Here is a 20,415-nt window from a genome sequence, read left to right on the forward strand (position 1 = left end):
CTGCTGTGTGCCTGCAAATGAAAGTGCTTGAGATGTGATGGGGAGTGTTTTAAGCCACACTGAAATCCAGATAATAGGCTTAGCTGCCTCTAAATCTGTTGAAAAGCCTGGTGCATTAAGTGGGCTCTTTAGTTCCTGTAATGTGTACTTGGTGGTATGGATTTCAGCTGTCTCTCCTTTTACTCACTTCTTTTATTCACTCAACTGGCATGGGGAAGCTCTAAGTTTTGGTCTCTATTTTCAGGACTGTTTTATAGTAAGTAGCCAAAAGTAAGAAATGGGGAAGCAGAACCTGATACTCTGCTGTCCTTTCCTGTCAGTTAAATCCCATAGTCATCACAGTGTAGAATTGGATTATTTTCCCCTGCTTGCTCCTCTGCTTCCAGATTTTTTTTTTTTTTCTTTCCTGTCTGCCTTAAGATCTGGCTTTTCAGGTAGAGGAAATAATGCCCATCTAGACATGGTTTAGTGATTAGTCTGACTGGTGCACTCCCCTATAGAAGGCAAACGTGACCAGGACAAATATTTCTGATTTAAGTATTTACCTAGGGTAGCATATACTTATTGCCAGTGTTTGACTTTGGCTTCCTAGAAATTTCAATTTACTGCTTGTTTTGAGTAGCCTCTCTGAGAGGTTAACTCTGCCTCTTCTGATAGTTTTCAGCCTAGGTACAGAACAATGAAACAGTTTCACACCATGCACTGAGTACTTCAGTCCTTTCTTCTGTTCTTCCTAGTAACGATTGGAAGACCTAAGATGAACCTGAAACTGTTGGATGGCATCAAGACTAACGTTGGAAAAGTAGTGTCAGAGTATCTGAACAGAAAGGTTTCATTTTTACTTAGTCTATTTTCTGCACATAACTAGAAACAGACCAAAGTAACTTAAGTTCTAATGTTTAAACAACACTTATGTGCATATCCTTAAAAGAAGAAGCCCAGGACTTGCCTTTGCAATCCTTATTTCAAGGAAATCACTCTTAGCAGTATTGATGTGGTTTGGCGTCAGCGGCCAGCTGGGTAACACTCTCCATTTCCCTCACTTCAGCTTCTCTGCAAGATGTGGAGAAATAATTTGAAAGATTCAGTGGGGAAGGGGTGATGTTAGCTTCTGCTACTCATTTTTAATTTTTACTCTTTAAAGCTTAAAATATGTGAGTAGTCCCTTTTTGGACACATTGCTGTTGCTAGAAATTTCGTGGAGGAGGAAATAACTCAGCTTGGAAAGATCTCAGTCATTTAATAAGAACAGGGAGGAAGCAGCAGAAGGAAGGATATAGCTGAGTAGAACAAAAGCAACTTACCTTTTGGTGGGCAGGGAGGTCCTGGGGAAAAATTAGGATACCATGGTGTCTTGACATGTCAGCTGTGAGAGCCTTTTTAGGCCCTTGAGTCCTATCTTCTCTGGCTGTGCCTGCTTCATAACACTGGGGACCAAGACCTAATTTTTGGGATTAAGTCTTCTAGGCTGCCTAGAAAATTTAATTTCATTTAAACTCTCATGGTAGAAATTGCTAGGCATTTCCACCCTTTCCCAGATATGCATCATCAGCAAATGGCAAGCAGTTAGCTCTAAATCCTAAGCTGATCCACTGCAAGATCCACTGACTTGCATTTCCATTTTTCCTAACCTGTACAATGAACATGTACTTTGCTGTTGCACCTCCACCAATCTGAAACACTTCCTTATTCTTTTCAGAATGAGAAAAGCCATTTTAGGTTGGAGAGGCAAGTGCTTGGGTAGGGTGTTATGCTGAGGCTTTTGGATTCTGTGCTGAGAATTTACCTCCCTTACTGTCCCTTTTGGGTGAAGGAGAAATGAACAAGATCCATTACATTTCAATCCTGCACTGAAAGCTTATCAGTTCTAAACCATCATTCCTTTATCAGAAATTAATTAACTGCAACTTCATTAGTTTGCCTTTTACCAGCAAAGGTCTCTAGCCCTACACCTGATGATAACAGACCTTTTTATGTCTAGGTCAGAATTCCCATTCTCTCCACGCATGATTCATTTTCTCCATGACACTGTAGGATCTTTAACCTAGTTCTTAGCAGTTGAAGAAAGAAAGGGCTCATAATGCTATATCAGAATAAGTTACTACTTCAAAAAACTAATCTTTTTGGTTTAGGAAGACAGCAGAAAGAGTGGTAACTGGAGATTTTTGGTGTGGAGCACTACATAAATAATTGGTATCTAAATTGGAATGGAAACCTGCAGAAATCTGAGAGGAACTTCATTTGCACAGGATGCTGTCACATGTAACATCCAGTATGAGATTATACATTAATCCTTTAATTAAAGAATTAAGAGTTAAAGAATAAAACATGTAAATACCAGCAGTAAGTAGTATTGGGTGCTGCAGTTACTAAACCTTGACTTCATTCCCTTGTTGTATAGAAAATGATAATTTCTGTTTATACGTGCCATGTAGCATTTGGGACAAGAAGTCAATTTTCTTTGTAGTCGCCTGCCTGATTAAGTCTTGCAGTGTTATCTGGACTATTTTTAAAACATAAATACTTAAGTAACATTTACTAAGCACTTTTCCTTTGTTTCAACAACTGTCAATCACTTTTGAGAGCTGTACAAAAATAAATCGGGGCTTTTTGCACCACGTTTTTTTGTACATTACAAAGTTCCTGGAATCTTTGAACACCCTGTCTGTGTTACATTCTTGAGTGCTGAACCACATTAGTTGTTTGGAAAGCTTGTTTAAGGAAACAAGCTTTGCTTCTCTGTGCTCATTCCTTAAAGTAAAATCTGAGTTTTAAACTGTTTTTAATTATTCTAAATTGCAGAATGATGGCCTCGCAGGAGCAGGTCTGGCCAGTCCCAATGAAGGCAATTGGAGCACAAAACCTTCTGACAATGCCTGGAGGAGTCACCAAGTCAGGATATCTTCATAAAAAAGGAGGCACGCAGCTGCAGATCCTGAAGTGTAAGTTGAATGAGGTATTAACTAAATTAAATGTTTTAAATGCTTGCCTCTGGGGCCAGAACAGATTTCATGTTAGCAGATTGTTGAAGAAGCTGTTTTTCCACTTTATATTGGAATACAATTTTACTGGAGTATATGTATGAAAGACTCATATTGAAAGATTTTCCTTTAATTGTTTTGCAACTGTAAGTCTTAGATAATAAATGTTGTGGTTGATTTTATTTTGCTTTTTTAGTTCTTTTGTCCAGTCCTTCACAAGTAAGATTTTCAAGACAAACAGATTCCCAGGATATATATTGATTTCAAATACTCTTTTCTGAAAGAAATTAGTAGTCAGCTTTTTTTTCCAGTTGGCTATTCTGTTCTGGAAAAAATATCCCCATCTCCTACTGCTGTTGTGAAATGGAAATTTTCTTATGCCAGCATTGGGCTGTACTTAATAATAGTAATTTCTTCTGAAATCAAAGTCTGTTTACATGGGGGAATGTTCAGATTTTGGGTTTATTTATATGCTGTTCATTTGGTATCCCTGTTTATACTGAAACTATACTTATATAGTTAAGGACAAAGATTACTGCCTTTATAAAGGAAGGAGTCTAGGCCTCTTTGAAAGAAAAGAAAACAGGATATAATTTTATTGGCTGGATTGTGTACTTGAGGTGAAAGAAGAGAGGGAGATAATGGTTGGGGGGTTGGGGAGGGGATGTAAATATGTATTTGTATCCTGTGGCTGCCTTCCTGCTATTGCTTATTCCACTAATAAAGGAGCAGAGGTGGATGTCAGGCCTGCAGTACCTGAGGCTTCTTTTGAAGTTTTCAGATCAGCTGCTTCTCAAGTGAGGGAATCAAATATCACCCTTAGTCCTGAAACTCTGCAAAGGGACAACTTCACTGTGTGACTAATCATCAACAAGCTGTCACTTAACTAGCTTGTGCTCATTTACAGTGATTCATATGACTACTAAAATCTTAAACAATAATTCTACACATGCTAAGAGGTTTTAGTTGTTCTGCTACCCCTGGATTTATATTTTGCTCACTTTTTATCTTTTCAGGGCCACTGAGATTTGTGATTATCCACGAGGGGTGTATCTACTATTTTAAGAGCAGCACATCTGCATCTCCCCAGGGTGCATTTTCTTTGAAAGGTTACAACAGGTAGGTGCCAAGGAAGTTGGTTAACACCCAAGCTCCTTTCACTTAATGCTAGGGGCTATGGGTGTCATTTCTATTCTGTTGCTTGAGTTAAGAATTGATCTCAGATTCCAAGAAATGTATTCCTTTCAAATTGTATAAATGACATTTCCTGTGCTTGGTGAGTGGATAGCCTTCCTCTTCTGCAATTTAACCAGTAAAGCTGTTTGCATTGCACTGGCCTTACTCCTGTTACTGATTAATGCAGAGTGCATGTGCAGACAGATGTGGATTCCTTCAGACAAACCATCTTTGTTCTGTACTGTCCAGAAAGGAATCAGAAGAGAAAATTTATGGAGTTACTGGTTCAGTGGCTGTAGTTAGGGCTGAAACTGTCTCAGCTACAGAGTGCTAAATGAGAGAATGCATGCGCAAAGTATCTGACTCATTTCATTACACATTTTTCATCTTAATATTTACTTTGCAAGTTGAAGACAGAAATATGTGGCTTTCAAGTTAGCCAGTACTGTCAGAATGTGAGTGCAGCATAAATACAAGGCCTACTAATACAAGTCCAGCCTAACTTTAGGGACTTGCTGTTGAAATTGATGCTAAGAAAGATTTAGTGAGAAAGAGGGAATGTAGAGAAATATCATTGTATTGATCCTAACCACTGCAATTTTATTGTATTTGTATATGTATATCTTGTACTGTGTAATGTTCTCAGACTTGTGGAATAAGGAATTACCTTTTCTTAAATTATGAGAGGTTTTCTAACAGAGCACAACAATGGCATATTTTTAAGGGAATGCACTTCGTAAACATTGTAGCTAGTTAAAAATTCAAGATTAATTTGTAGGAGAAACCCACACTGTAATTTTGTCACCAGCTTCTGCTATTGACATGAATGTGAACAATACCATGGAATCTGTAAATGCTGGAGACCATTCATTCCTTTTTATGTATCTTCATTTTAGCAGCCTTGTAGAGACCTTGGTTGGAATAGGGACCAAGTCTTGAGTAGTATAAGGCACAGACAAACATTATTGAAAAAGAATTTGAAAGAACTGAAAGAACTGTTAGACTGAGTAGTTGCATAAAAGGTTTTTAAATTTTTTCCCCCTAGGAGTCCCAAATGAAGAAATTCCTTACACACACAAAAAAAGTGGTTAAGTTATGCTTGTTTTAAAATAATAAAAAATGTTCAAGAATGCGTTTACAAGGGAAGTGTGTAAAAATGAAGTTTGCCTTTTATTATTAATTTTTCCTTATTTTCATGGGAAATGTGTTTTGATTTCTCCTCTGAAATAGAGACATCTTAAAATAAGGGCCACAAGCACCCTGAGTACCTCTTGCAGCATGTGATGCTTATGAATTAATGTGGTTCATTAACTCTTGAAGTCAAAATAGTTGTTTATAAAAGTCTGACTTATGAATCAACAAGTTTTTCCTTTTGCATTGTCCCTTCTACCACAATAATGGAGAAGCACTGCAAATGCACATATGGACATTTCTGTGGTGATTTTCTGAGTTTGGGGGTTATTTTTCATGAGGCAGAACTGGCGAGTAAAACTGCTTTCTGTCAGTCTTTATGACTTGCATAACAGCATTAACTATAGACTTAGGTGTCAATGTATTGGTTGTTCTGTTTCTCAGGGTTATGCGGGCAGCTGAGGAGACAACATCAAGCAATGTGTTTCCTTTCAAGTTAGTTCACATAAGCAAGAAGCACAGGACGTGGTTTTTTTCAGCTTCTTCTGAAGATGAAAGAAAGGTAACTTTCTTCTTTTGCAATAGATTTTTCCTTGAAGCGAAAAGCGAATCTTGGACTTCCCTAAAATCTGAATGAACTGGAAATGCAGCTATCACTGAAATTTGTATACATGGTTCTTTGGGCTCCTCTGAAAGTCATGTCTGAAGTTTTAACTTTTAAGTTAGTGTTAATTCAGCTTGTAATTTAGGGAATGGCTGTGACATACTATGGCATGGGTTTCTCCACATTTCATAAATATTCCATATTTATTTTTCACCAAGGAAAAAGTGAAGATACGTTAAGCCTTTGTTAAATTCTGAAAACTGTTCAGTGAAATCTCTCACCCATAAACATACTCTGAATGTATATCTGGCTTTAGGAATAACAGCCTGAAATTTGCAAACTGAAAATTTAATACTTCAATATGTTCCTACAGCATTTTATATAATCAAAACATTTGACTGCTGAGTCTTTTCAATAAAAGGTCATAGATAAATACCATCTCAATGTATGTTCCCTGCACAGTTACCCTGGTCTTACAGAGGACAAGGTATATCTGCATTTAATGATTAAAAGATTGATGTGTTGAATATTGATCTTTTTTTTTTGATTGTTTGTTTGTTTGTTTGTTTTTTGTTTTGTTTTGTTTAGAATTGGATGCTATCCTTGAGAAGGGAAATTGATCACTACCATGAGAAGAAAGATACAATAACAGAATTCAGGTATAAACTCTTATTCTTTATTGATTTTTTAAATCTCTTTTGCACTAGCTCTTTACAGTGGTGTTTTAGGCTTTTTGCACCTACAAGTAACTTCCTGTTAAATAAGAACAAGCACAGTATGACCTGAGAAGAAAGGCCCTTCCCAATTTATAATTTAAAGAATACGAAGAAAACCCCAAATCTTTAAACAAGGAGCACTTTGAATGTCAGCTTTGTGTAAAAGAAATGAAATCTTCCAAAACACAGCAGCAACATATCTGATTGTTAATTGGGAAATAGGAACAGATTGCTTCTGCTTTTCCAGCATTCCTTTCCAGTGCTGCAGTCCTGCTAAACAGAAGTAACTCTGTCTTTTCTTTTGCAGTGACTCTGGTTCTGATGTAGACAGTTTCTATGGCTCAATAGAACGTCCCATTGACATCAAGTATTCCCATCATTCAGCAGATAATGAAGGTGAGAAATTCAGACACTGATAAATAAGTCTTCTTTGTTGCTTATTTATTTCTTCTGAATTCTGCAGGAATTATTCCCGTACCTTAAGTAAGCTGGTCCAGTTTGTAAATTATGGTTTTTTTACCAGGTGTCTCTCCATTGTAATTTTAAATCAGCAACTGGTATTCTGTGCCATTAACTGTTGGTACAAATAAACTAAAGAATTTCAGGTCCTTTGAGGAGGTTAATTAAAAGTGGCAGAAAGCCTGGCAGGTAGGCATTCACAGCATATTTCAGCAACTGAGTTCCCAGTCACGAAATATATTTATGAAAACCAACATGGGAAACCTTGCCTTAAGGTTCAGCAGAGATCCTTTTCTAGGCCTTCCCCCATCTGCCCTTTCAGATTTCTCAGGGCAATGTTGATAAGAGCAAGTACTCTCATTTCCTGAGAGGAAATTCCTGACTGTTCTTCCTGACTAGGACAAAAAAGGCAGGAATGGGTCTTGTTAGGAAATCCGGTTCCATTGCTGCAAGCAGAGAACAGACTCATCAGCATTTCATATGGGGTTGTAGTTTAGTCCTTCTGATTTTATGGGAGGGGAGGGTTGTATGCAAGATGGATGAAGATAAGAAGCCTAGTAGGAGTTTAAATTAGGAAAATTAGAATAACTGATTTTTATCAGATATTCTTACCTTTTTTTAGGGCATTCCTCTTTATATTGTCCTTCAGGCTCCTCTTATAATCAATGAGGAGAAATTACTGCCTAGAAGTAACATGTTTTTTGTGGCTTGGTTATTCTGATTTACAGTTAAAGGCATCATTGAAACCACCTAAGCCATTTGTTGTGGTGCTTTCGTTGTTGTTGTTGCCAGAGAAAGGCAAAAGAATTGAAGTTGTTTTGTAGATCACTAAGCTTGTTTAATCTTCCATGTTGCAAAATCATAAATTTTTCTGTGGTATGTTTAAGTTTTGGGGGTTATGTTTTTTCCCAAGTGGTTTTGTAAATGCATTTTTATAGTTGTGTCTCTGCAACTCATTTGAAATTCTCTCAGGAAGGCTGGAACTGTAGAAATATCACCAAAAAAAAATTATTTTAACTTGTAAGTTGAAAAAAAAAATGTTTAGCTTACTTCATCTGCCTCTGTTATAAGTGATGGCTTTTTAAGTTGACATAAAAATTTAAGGAAACATCTAGATAGCAGAGAGGTGAATCAAAACTATTTATTTTTTTCATCTCTTTAGAAAAAATACCTGAAAAATATTTGTTTTAAAGAGCTCTAAGTGCTTGATACTCAGGTTTTTTAGGTTCCAAGAGTATTTATCAAAGTCTGACACACTGATTTTCATCTGCAGATTACGACCAGGAGGAAGAGGATGAGTCTTATTTGCAGCCAGATACTTCTGACATAGTGAAAGATGGTATGTGACTTCTTTGATTCCCCTCACAAAAGGCCCCATGAAAGGCCCCCAGTGGAGGCAATATTCATGTGGAATGTGAGGTTATTATTTTGTATTGGTCATTACTATTCCAACTGGCAAAATAACTGAAGTAATGCAGAGGTATCTAATCCTGAGAGGTATTTAGGGTCAGAAGTTTGTAATAACAGCAGTAACCATTTACAGAAAGCATTACATGCCTTTAGGGGTGTGTTTTCTTGCAAGCCTCCTGCCTGGAATGACCTGTGTCTGGTTATCAGTCTGGAGCAGCAGTAATGTTTTTAAAGAAAAACTAGACTATGAAGTGAAAAATCTTTGCTAAGCCGTCATAAGCCATGCCTGAAGAAAAATACCAGGAGTTTATTACCTATAACTTCCAGAATTGTGCTGAAAGTTAAAGGCTTATCCAGCACGCTGAGTACTATCAGACCCGATGCCAGTGAAATATCTTAGATCACATAGAAAATTGATTTGAGAAGTCTCTTTTGATGACATACTCCATTCCTCCTCAGTGTGTCAAGTTTTTTTGGTTTTCTTTCTGTAGATATGGTCCTGCCCCCTGTGTACCCACCTCCACCTATTCCTCACGTCAGGAAATCTCCCTTCTTGGAAGTGAGGGCAAATTCCTATGCTGGCAAACCAAGTCCACCAGTGCCACCACCACCTCCTAAGAGAAGCTTACCTGAAATCAAACTGGAGCCACCCCCTGTGCCCCCTTTACCTGTGTTCAAAAAGCCTGCAAGTGGCAAAGAGTCTCAACCCCTGCCTCCAGAGCCTCTGCCTCCAGCCCAAGTCCTTGCTCCTCCAGAAGCCTGTGAGAAGCTAAAAAGCTTGAACCTTTCCCCACGGACTCCTCCTCCTCTGCCAGCCAATAAACCCAAGCTGTCACAGCTTGTTGAAAAGCTAGCAGAGCCTAAAGTGCCAAGGGAACATGGTAAACCTGGACTGTTTGTGCCACCAGTGCTCCCAAAGCCACCTGTGCCAGGCCACCAGCCCCCTGCAGTCAAGCCCAGAACAGAGAAATCTTTATGTCCCCAGTTACAGTAAGTATGAAAACACAATGCAGTATTGTTTTTCAATCACTTGTTAGTTAACAAGCTTAGACATACTCAGATTCATACCAATATCTATGTCTCTTCCCTGCACCATCCCTCTCTGTGTTGTGCTTTTTTTGCCTATTATTTGAAAATCTGCAGTGGATCTAGCTGATCTGGTTGGACCTTTTTTGTTTGTGAGCTTGGACTAAATGATCTCTAGAGTTCTCTCGAAATTAATCTGTAATTAACTAAATTAATCTGCAAGTACTGCCTCCAGCTCTGGGGCCCCCAAAACAAGAAAGACATTGCCATGTTAAAACTGGTCCAGAGGAGGCCACTGAGTTGATGATCCAAGGGCTGGAGCACCTCATCTGTGAAGACAGGCTGATAGAGTTGGGATTGTTCAGCCTGGAGAAGAGAAGGCTCCAAGGAGACCCTTAAACACCTTCCAGTACCCAAAAGAGCTACAAAAGAGCTGGAGAGGGACTTTAGACATGGGCATGGAGTGATAGGATAAGGGGGAATGGCTTTAAACTGAAAGAGGGGAGGTGTGGGTTCTGATTAGATATTGGACATAAATTATTTACTGGGAGAGTGGTGAGGGATCAGCACAAATTGCTACATAAACTGTGAATGCCCCATCCCTGGAAGGGCTACAATGGAGGGAGCTCCAAGCAACCTGGTCTAGTGAAAGGTATCCCTGCCCATGGCAGGAGGGTTGGAATGAGATGGCCTTTAAGGTCCCTTCCACCCTAAACCATTCTAGGATTCCATAATTTGGGCGCTAAACTGAAACTTCAGTTCTAGTTTTACTATTCCTTCAGTGTTTTGTGTATTTTTGTTCTGCTTTCCTGATGAGGTATCCTTCAGTTTTCATTCTGTTTCTGCCAGGAGGTCACCACCAGATGGACAGAGTTTTAGAAGTTTTTCATTTGAAAAACCAGCACTACCCTCCAAGCCAAGCCAACCTGATGATGACTCTGATGATGATTATGAAAAGGTAAGATCAAGCAGATGATCCATGCTAAAGGAATATTTTTTTCCTTACTTATGTATACCTTTGGGAACATTTTAAGTGCATTATTTAAGGAGAAGAGCAACTTTCTGAAAACACAGTGCTGTGTAATTATTTTTTTCATTTCTTTTTGAGATTTAGTGAATGCCTTGATAAGTTATGGAGTTTAAGATTGGATATAAAGGAGAAAGAAGCATAAAGATTAAATCACCATTAATAATTTTAGATGATGGCTGTAGTTTATTTGCATAAAAAGTTGCTAGAGTTTTGAGTTGTCATTGACTTAACAGTGATTTGTTTTGTTTATATTTTTTACAGGTTGGGCTGCCTACTTCAATATTTCTTAATACCTCTGAATCCTTCGAAGTTGAAAGGTAAAATTTGATTTTAAAATAGTTCCTTAGAAATCCTACAAAAACCTACTGAACTGTAGTCCAAAGATCATTTTGATAACTTGTGTTTAATATACAAATCACTTTCTAGAGAAGTTAGTTCAGTGCTCATGTATCAATCGACAGATGAGAATGTCAATTGATGAATGACAGACAGAAATGGGATTTGGCTCCATCTGGAGGAGGTTGTTTTGCCAGGCAGAGAGCCAGATGATCTGTGCTGCACTGCTGGTTCAGGTGCTAGAGCAGTGACTTTCTTTCATCTACTATGAATTATTACACCCAAACCAGATATTTCTAATGGGAATTTTAAGACTGTAGATACTTGATTTATCTAAGAGCTAATAACATGTCACGCACATGAATAATTGTAACATATGTTATTGTTTATTCTTTTTAGGATATTTAAAGCCAGTAGCCCACAAGGACAGCCACAAAATGGATTGTACTGTATTAGGAACTCATCTAGCAAGCCTGGAAAGGTAAACTGCAGTTACTGAGTCTAACCCCCAGAAAACTTCTTGATTGAGACATATTGCATTTTATATGCATCAAAGTACTTAACACTTTAGATGTGGTCTTTTCTTAAAGCAAGAAAATATGAGATAATCGCTAATGTCAGTGATTGTAAGAAAATTTAGGCTGAATTTTAATTAATTCCTTAATAATACCTTGACTTAGAAGATCTTGGTATATCATAAACTAAATGCATTGCATTTTTCTTCTTCAAGGTATTGGTTGTATGGGATGAACCTGGAGGAAAAGTGAGAAATTACAGAATCTTTGAAAAGGTCAGTAGCTGCACTGTGTATGCATCTTTAGATCATATATGTATGTGTGTGTGTATAAAAATGGGTGTGCATATAGGTAAATATCAGAACTGACAGGTTAAAGTCTAAATTCGTTCCCACCTCTGACAGTAAAAATCAGCTGATTTACAAATATCTGGTCCAGGATAAGAGTTTGAATACTCAGATCTAGGCTTTCTAATTGCTGTATCAGGTGTCATCATCAATTGCAGCTCCAGTCAAATCCTAGTAAATTCCTGAGTTTAATTTGGACCTATTTGTGTGACTGACTAATTTGCAAAGGAATAGTGTATTTGAAAGAACTTCGTTATCATGACGACGTTCTGGCCCTTTTTTCTTTAGACATTAAGCTGGAAACATTGCTGTCAATGGTTACATATGGTTTTTTTTCTACAACAGGATGGCAAGTTTTACCTGGATTCAGACATCATGTTTTTGAACATGGGAAGTTTGGTGGAATACTACAGCACTCATGTCTTACCCAGCCATGACAGCCTGATTCTCAGGTGTCCTTATGGTTACTCCAAGCCAAGGTGACAAGACAGCCATGGTTCACTGACCCCCTGCTGCCCCTGAGGACAGGACTCCTGCCACTGTTGGGCATCCTGCTGTTTGCACACACAAACTGAGTCTGTTTCCACCATTGATTCCCACATGAATTGGTGTATAAATTCCATTTAATGAACTTCTGGTAAAACCTTAAAGTCCAGATCAGCGGATTTTACGGTCTTTTCTTTTACAAAGATCTGAACTGATTATGCTGTGAAAGCTGTCCAGGATACCCACACCTTTTATAAAACTGCTGCTATTACTAATCTCCATGGAATGTTGAAGATGAACACGAACAAAGAAGTGATCTGAATACAGCTGATCTAGAAAATGGACACTTTGGAAAGTATATCAGAATTTATTTGTGACACGGAATACTAATACTCTGACTTGGAGGTACTACTCCTAAAGTCAGCACTGGTGCTCAACTGAGATATTTTGTATTACTTGTAGAGTTGATGTGTACATAATGAAGATTTCTGTGCTAATTATTTGATTTTCTATAGGTAAAGATGATCAGGAAATGAGGCTTTTTTTTAAGCCACCTCTTACATCCTTTCACCTTCTGAGTACAGTAATCTCTATCAGGTACTATCTGGCTGATATGGGTGTGGCATCCCACATACTGCTTAATGACATGCACTTCAGATAAGTGTGGAACAATATTGATTTGGCTTTCATGGGAGCCCCATTACCTAGTTCTGAACTGGAAGGGTTCGTGCCACTGGTGTTTTTAAAGGGTATGAGAAAAGAGAAAGGGCTGCTTGAGGTTTTTAGGGGAAGGGAAAGGAGCCATTTGAATGTTCCAAATTCCCACTAGCAGTTTTATCTCACGTGGCCATAGTCAAAGCTTCTTTAAACAAAGCATGAAAAACCACCTGAAACCATGATTGTGATGCTACTATTGCTCCATAAATCCTTGTGGATAGAAAAAGATTGTCAGCCCATTGAATTCTTTTCTAGGGCAGAACACACTACCCTAGTCTGCTACCACAAATTTTTCCATTATTAGAATTTCTACTCAGTTGGTAGTTGCATGCAAAACAAAATCTGTTTTTAATATACTATCAATGATAGACATTACCAGGGTGCTTTTACCATTTGTTCCCTAATATTTTGGGGACAGGTATCCTAAATCCAAGGGCTTGATGTTTATGCCAAAATTACTCTTGGAAAAGACATTTATTTTAATAATCTTTTAAGTAATTCTGTTGATCCAAAAATACTGTAATAATGTTCTCATACTCTAATAATGTTCACAGGGCTTGTAATAATAGTATAAAAACATACTGCCACTCCTGAAACAGAATGTAACTAGATTTTATCAGTCTGAATCTGTATCAATCAATTATTTTTTTTTCTCTTACCTTTTCAAAGCTTATACATGCCCATTTTAATCTTGTTACCATTAGATGGTCACAACTTTAAAATCATAACAAAGCCAATACAGGATAAGAATTTGTTTTTTATGAAAACAGTAAATGAGTCTTTAGTCCCTAGGGAATTTTCCTTACTCATCAGATGGAATATGAGGATCATACACAGGAATTGAGGCAGGAAACTCTGCCTCCATCTTTTCCAAGAGACACAGACATACACAGTATCAGTCTTTTGATCTCTGTTCCCACTGTAAAACAGCTTATGTGTGTAAAGAATGTGAAGTACTTAAAATTCAGATTCTGTTGAATGTTGGATATTTTGAGTCTAATTCCTTTTATTTTAAATTAGTATCCCTGTGGTGCACTATCCTGGCATGATCCTCTCTAAAGAAGACTCAGCCAAGACAGTATTTAAAAAACCTTTTTGGCAAATAGTTATATGTGTATCAGAGTAAGTTCAAATTTCTTGCTATATTCACACCTGTCTACAGAGCAAGATTTTCTCTGTCTGAAAGTAATTGACTTCATTGTGTCATGACAATCATATTTATAGTATGCTCTCTATGGGGCCCTATTCAGATATCTGATTCTTTTCTCAACTTTACACTCAGAAGATTTTAAAATTATAAACATCCATTTAAACCATAACACACTCTTTACCTATGTAATACAAGAGTTGCAAATATGTAAATTTTTGTGTTAATTCCCTTTTGTATCTGAATGTATAGATTTCTGAAATGGATAAACTTTCAATGCCAGTCCACCTCATTTTGTGCAGTTGTCTTTAATTTCATGGGGGTGTGTTCTAATGCTTTTATTTGGAGCTGTGTTCTTCTAATAGTGGAGTTAGAGGAATTAATTCTCAGTGCCCCTTAGAAGCAAATCTTCATGTTCTAAACAAATCTGCAATCATTTACACTCTTTCTTCCTCTTGCTATTACATACTAGTCTAGTCTGTTTTATAACAAATCAGGTGAGTTTCTGGTGTTTATAAGGAGGAAAGATACAGCTAGAACACATGGCTTAGTGTGTCTCCTGTATTTCTCACTAATCTGCCTCTCCTCATTCCTTCACCACAAGGCAGCCTTTGCATCTACAACCTACTACAAGCTCCTTGGCTTTAAAATAGTTTGTAGGAATTGTAAAAACAGCATTTGATGCATATAAAGAATGTAGTTAATGAGTTTTATAGTATCCAAGTCAAAATCATTGATGCTAGTTTAGAAGAAATCTTGTTTCTTGTGACTGAACCTCCAGATAAAAGTATTACAGGTCATATTTGGATGGGGATTGCTATTCCAGGGAAAAAAAAATAGAGTGCTTTTGAAAATAAAACAAGGCATAATCAGTAGTAGCATATAATAAAAAATGAACCAATATCCAAACTATTTTTCTATGACAATAAAGGTGCTTTGTGTCAGCAGTCAAGCATTCCCCACCTCAGAACTTCAGTTTTCAGAAGAATGTGAATAAGTAGCAAGAGTATTTGTGGTCTCAAGTGGCTTCATCCTTTGGAATATGCAAAAAGGGTGCTGAAGATTTTGGAAGCTGCAAGTGTGATTATGTAGAATTTGGGGACATCTGCTGGTCAGCCTGCTCCACACAGGGATGCACACAACAGCAATCCAGCAGCTGAGCGTGTGTGGAAGTCATTTGGGACAAATCAATCTTAAGTGACTTCAGATAGAAGCAGAGATCAAAGCTAACTTCAAGTGGAAACTTAATAGGCTGGGTCTTTGAAACTTAAGACTCCTTTGGTTCATCTGTCTCAAATAAGTAGCAATATTGTTTAGCAAATTTCCTCATCTAAATGTCTTCTAACCTAAAGAACAAAGAGATAAAATTAATCTTTCTGTTCAAATTATTCTTAAAATATACTTTGAGGTAGAATTTACATAATGGACATCTGAGCACCACCTAAATTTATCCACATTGTGAAGCATTAAGCAGCTGTTCTGAACATTAAATACTTCACCCAGCAACAAGCAAATTGCATGATGTTGCAACAGTTTCCATCTTATGAAATACTCACCTCCTTAAAGTCGAGGGGTTTTTTCCCTAGTAGCGGGAGTGCTTGAGATGCCCATAATTACAGACCCCTAAGTGGGAGAGCTTATAGTCCTTTTACTACACTTAAAAGTACCAAAATATCAAATACCAAACACTACTAGAACTTCAAGACAGAGAGTATTTGAGCACACTTTAAAACTGGATGGGCTGAAGTGATTATGTTCAGTAGGCTTCAGATATGGAGCAAGCCTAGTAGCACAGCCACCTCCAAATCTATTCCTTCAGGGCTCCCATTCCTGTATCTTAATTACAGGCTGATCATTACTATCCCTCACTTGTACCTTCCTCCTTAGAGTATCTAGTTCCCAGGAAGTGGGTAATTCAACCTCTCAGGCTGATGACGTGGTCCTGAGAGGCATGTAATCTTGGAGATATCAAAGAATCATTTTTAATGTAATTTTACTAACACATATCTCTCCCGGAGTTGGTTTGCACAGAAATTACACTGATAAAAACCACTTGTAGGATTAGATCACTGGATAGATAAGAAAAGGGAAAAGCATTTAACCCTTCTTTGAGTTACCACCTTCTCTGCCTTTTAACAACCACTTCATACAAGCTCCTGCTGGGTACTATCCCAGCACAGCTGGTTCTTGGACTGGCTGATGTGCACTGAAATTCTGGCCTGGACAGCCTTTTGCATGGCTGGAGTTTTGCACCTGTACTGAAGGCCAGTGCTGTGAAAGGGCCACCAGAGCAGCACAGAAAAACAGGAGAATCTGTCCCTGGAAAGTTATTGAAGGGTTTTATTACAGGGCCAAGACAGAAAAGTGTTCCAGCTGTGGCTTCAGAAGCTGTCTGTTTTAGGCCTCACCGATTATGTTGTGCTTTAATTTACATTAATTTGCACTGTGCTAATATTCATGCTGATTTATTTTTCCAAGAAAATGACAGCCACACCCTAACCATGGGAGTACTGCTGAAAATGTGCCATTTAAAAATTAAATGTGACTTTGGGGAATTAAAAATTTGATATTCTAATATTGCAAAGCTTCTCTCAAGATTAATTAACTCTCTTCTGTATATAATAATTAAATAGTAACTATCTTAAAATATTTTTCTTATGCTTCTCAGCCTTCCTCATTAGTTTGAACTTCCCCTGATATATTTTTCCTTTCTCTGTTTCACCATCTTGAGTCTTCTTGTAGTTCTAAAGTTAGCTCAAAAGTTCTAACTTCTTTTAGTGAAATTTTTCCTTCTCCTACTATTAAGGATGAAGATGTCATTACAAAGCAGCTAAAAACAATTTCAGCTGCTCTAGTCACGCTGGAATCCTATAGAAGCAACTAGCAGAGAACGTAGAACTAGAAGGTGGATGATAGTCAGGAAGTCATAGATGTTGCAATTAAATTAATTGGTTTTACTTGGAAAAGCATTTTGGAAAAACAAGCCCTAACCTTCACAGAGAATATTGTAACATTAGAAGAGAATGTTGGTTGCTGGAGTGCCTCTGTGTAAAGCAATAATGGAACCTTTGGTTCTGTTTAACTGCAACTGCTGTTAACCAGCTGGAACCATGTAGCTCCATTTACATTTCATCTCAATCATGTATAAAAATTTCCCCTGAGCATAAAGTCAATATTTTTCGAATTTAAAGCTGAAGTGGCCTCTCAGATTAAGATTGTATAAAATTTGGCAACATTTAGTATCAGCCTGTTCCAGCTGCTCTGCCCTTTCACCCACCTGCTGTTTTGGTTCTCTTAATTTTAATTTTTTTTCCAGCTCAAACAAACCTCAGATGTGTTTTTCTTTGGTTGTGGAGAGAGATGAAAGTAGACCAGAATACACTTTTTTACTCCATGTAATCTTTCTATTAAACCTACATTAAAATTGTTTCTATGTGCTATTTTTCAGTCCCTTGGGAATGGTCTCCTTCTTTGCATAAATGAGTAAAATTCAAACAAGAAAGAGCTCCCTCTGAAGAATAAGAATTCATGTACTTCAGACATAACCTTACATGCAATGATCAACTTTAATAATACTACAAATAAGCCATGAGGTATTGTTACTTGTGTTATGCACAGCTGAAATTAAGATAACCTATTATGTAACTTTGAAAAAGGCATTTAAATTCAATCACTTCAAAGGCAAATCCCTTACGAGCTTTTCAATAGTAATGCTGCATGTGTGTAAGCTCCCTTGTCCCACTTCCAGCACAGTCCTGGGTGCCAGTGAGACACACAGCACTCAGGGGGCTTTTCATGGGGTATTTTGTACAGGTAATTTGTGTCTGTCCCCACACACCCTCCCAACACTCCAGCTCTGGTAGGACTGGCCAGGGGCTGGCTTTTACTTGGCTGGCACAAGGAAGTTTTGCTGCTAAGACTCTCCTTTTGAAGGCCCAAGGAAAAAGTAACAGAGAATTCATATACTGGAATTGTTTTATTTGGAGGCTCCAGAACTTCTGGGAAATGGAGTAGGTCTGTGTGGGATGAAGACAAATGATGACAGCTGGTAAACAAGTCCTGCCCAGTCAACAGACTGTCAGAACAGTTCTAGCAGGTCAAGACAGAAACATAGCCTTACTGCTACCTTACTATTAGTCCCAGTTTACAGGTAAGAAAACTGACCTGGAAATGCTTATTTGCAGTAAGTGCATCCTGTATAAAGGAAAAGTGTCCTAATGCCAGATTGGGACATCAACCTAGTGCTCTGCTTCTCTCAGCACAAGTGCTTCCAGCTACCTGAGCAACAACAAGTGTTAATGCCAGGTAAAGACATCGGGTGCATAAAAATAATTGTACAATACTATTTTTCTGGTATCTAGTAAAACACATGGAAATAATTTGTAAATGAATACATTCACATTGACTCTTTTATTTGAGACTCTGTGATGTAAGTTGAGCCCAGTGCTGCTGCTGCTGTAGCCTGCTGAGGAGAAGAACTATTATTTGAAAACCATTCTCCAGTACATGTGCAGGTGTGCATATGGCAAGTGGAAGCCTATTGGCAACAAGCTTGCCTTGGTCATTTTCCCAGAACCCTCACCAGCAGCCCAAAATCTTGAAGGAATCAAATACTGCAGGCTGAAAAACACAGTGTAGTTCATGTTGTACTTTTTGTTGTAACTGTAACGCTGCAAACCCAGCTGGTAAGAGTTAACAAAGATAAGTTCTTCATGTCCTAAATAATGCAGAAGTGCTTTTTGAGATTGTCTTGTCTTTTTTTTTCTGCAGCAGAGCGCACAGAGCACAGCCTTAATGTGTGTCACTATTTATGAGCCCTCCCTTGAGTTTCTGCCCATGGAACCCCACCTTTGCACTGCACCAGCCTTGCCCTTCCTGCAGCTGGGTAGAGGCAGGTCAGGAACCTGAGCAGGCCAAAAACTGAACAGGGAAGATAAACACAGTCACACATCAGCTGTCACTCTCAGCCTTTGGAGGGAGCTGGTTGATTCAGCAGCAGTAAAATGGCCTCCCCCTGCCTTTTTTCTTTCAGATTAGCCAGGTGAAACAGTGGCTTCATGATTCTGGGAGATAATGCAAGGGGCAGGGGGAAAGCTGGAAGGGGACAGTAGGAACCTGTGCCCTTGGGCAGGTCACAGAGTAGTACAGCAGAAGAGAAACATAAAGGAACAGCACTCACCAGCAGCACAGAGCCAACAGGAGCTGACAAAAAGCATCCTTTGATCAGCTCAAGCTGCTCTTGTCACTGCACCCTGCAGTTACACAAACACTTTGAGCCAGCACTGCCAGAGAAAGAAATGACCCTGCCCTCCCCCAGCCCTGGGCACTGCTGCTGCCCCCAACATCCACATCCTTCCTGCCACTGCTGGTCTTAGAGCCACATACTGGGCTGGAGAGGAAGCCCTTTAAGTTTGAAACAAAGCAGTATTTTTCTGCTGAGTTAGTTCTAACATGCATTCATTCTCTCCAGACAAGAGAGTGAGCTCTGCGAGTTAAATGCCTTGGTGAGAAAGGGAAAGAAAGGAAGAGAGATGCCAAGATGGAGTATTTTGACAAGTACTCAAAGAGAAGACTCTGCATGGGGCAGTGGCTGGAGCCTGCAGGTGCAGAGCAGGGACAGGACTATGCTGCCATGTATGTGCACACATCCACTGGGTTTGCAGGGTTCAGCACCAGGCAGGTGAAATGACATTTATCCGTCAGGCTTACAGCCAACAGTTCTTAAAAAAAAAAAATAAATGTTCAGACACAATGTTAATCATTAGTAATTACATTAACACATGTCCAGCTGTGGGATGGTTTTGATTAGGCAGATCTATGTCCAGTAGGGCCTTTTTGTCAGATGTGCTGTAACCATTCTGTGTCATCACTCGACACCTGAACCACCACTTCTGGTGGCTGAATTCACAGACAAGTTTATGTGTATCTCTGTGGCCTTTTTTAGGTAAGGGGAGTGTGTTTCCTCAATGGAGGTGGTTGGAGCAGACCAGATTCCTCCCATATTCCACAGGAGGCGTTTATGGATCTTAAAATCCATCAGGTTCTACTCGGTGGTCTTCCCTACATATGGATATCTAGGGGATGTGGGCTGTAGATAGCAGAGGAGAAGGGTTTACTGTTTCTGAGAACTTGTTCCTCAAGTCTTCATTTGTCCCGTGGCAGGCAGCATTGTATACAACAAGCAGACGTGTAGAGCAGCAGAATTAAAATAACACAGAAACGACAGTAAAAATGGGCAGAAAATAGGTAAGAGAAGAAGTTAACGTTACAGTAGGTGCTTGCAGTGACTGTCACAAACCGAGGGCTGTAGCAGCACACGGCTCTCGGCAGGATT

General features: G+C 38.6%; 1 protein-coding gene across 3 annotated transcripts in view; it reads left to right on the forward strand.

Annotated features, from left to right (window-relative positions):
• The window catches only part of SH3BP2 (SH3 domain binding protein 2), a 36,581-nt gene extending 22,224 nt beyond the window's left edge, over nt 1-14,357 (forward strand). For 2 of the 3 annotated variants that reach the window (XM_083862195.1, XM_083862194.1), the window contains exons 2-13: nt 2,803-2,942; nt 3,998-4,100; nt 5,733-5,850; nt 6,481-6,551; nt 6,916-7,004; nt 8,341-8,406; nt 8,969-9,467; nt 10,353-10,461; nt 10,795-10,850; nt 11,269-11,350; nt 11,600-11,659; nt 12,077-14,357. In XM_083862195.1, coding sequence (XP_083718321.1) covers nt 2,804-2,942; nt 3,998-4,100; nt 5,733-5,850; nt 6,481-6,551; nt 6,916-7,004; nt 8,341-8,406; nt 8,969-9,467; nt 10,353-10,461; nt 10,795-10,850; nt 11,269-11,350; nt 11,600-11,659; nt 12,077-12,214 — 1,530 coding nt within the window. In that variant the 5' untranslated portion in view covers nt 2,803 and the 3' untranslated portion in view covers nt 12,215-14,357. Of the gene's footprint in view, nt 1-2,802; nt 2,957-3,997; nt 4,101-5,732; nt 5,851-6,480; nt 6,552-6,915; nt 7,005-8,340; nt 8,407-8,968; nt 9,468-10,352; nt 10,462-10,794; nt 10,851-11,268; nt 11,351-11,599; nt 11,660-12,076 lie in introns of those variants that run through there. The other variant, XM_083862196.1, reaches the window with a different exon arrangement.
• Nucleotides 14,358-20,415: the final 6,058 nt, after the last annotated feature.

The sequence above is a fragment of the Zosterops lateralis genome (genome assembly GCF_965231275.1).
Source record: "Zosterops lateralis genome assembly, chromosome: 5".
Classification (NCBI taxonomy): domain Eukaryota; kingdom Metazoa; phylum Chordata; class Aves; order Passeriformes; family Zosteropidae; genus Zosterops; species Zosterops lateralis.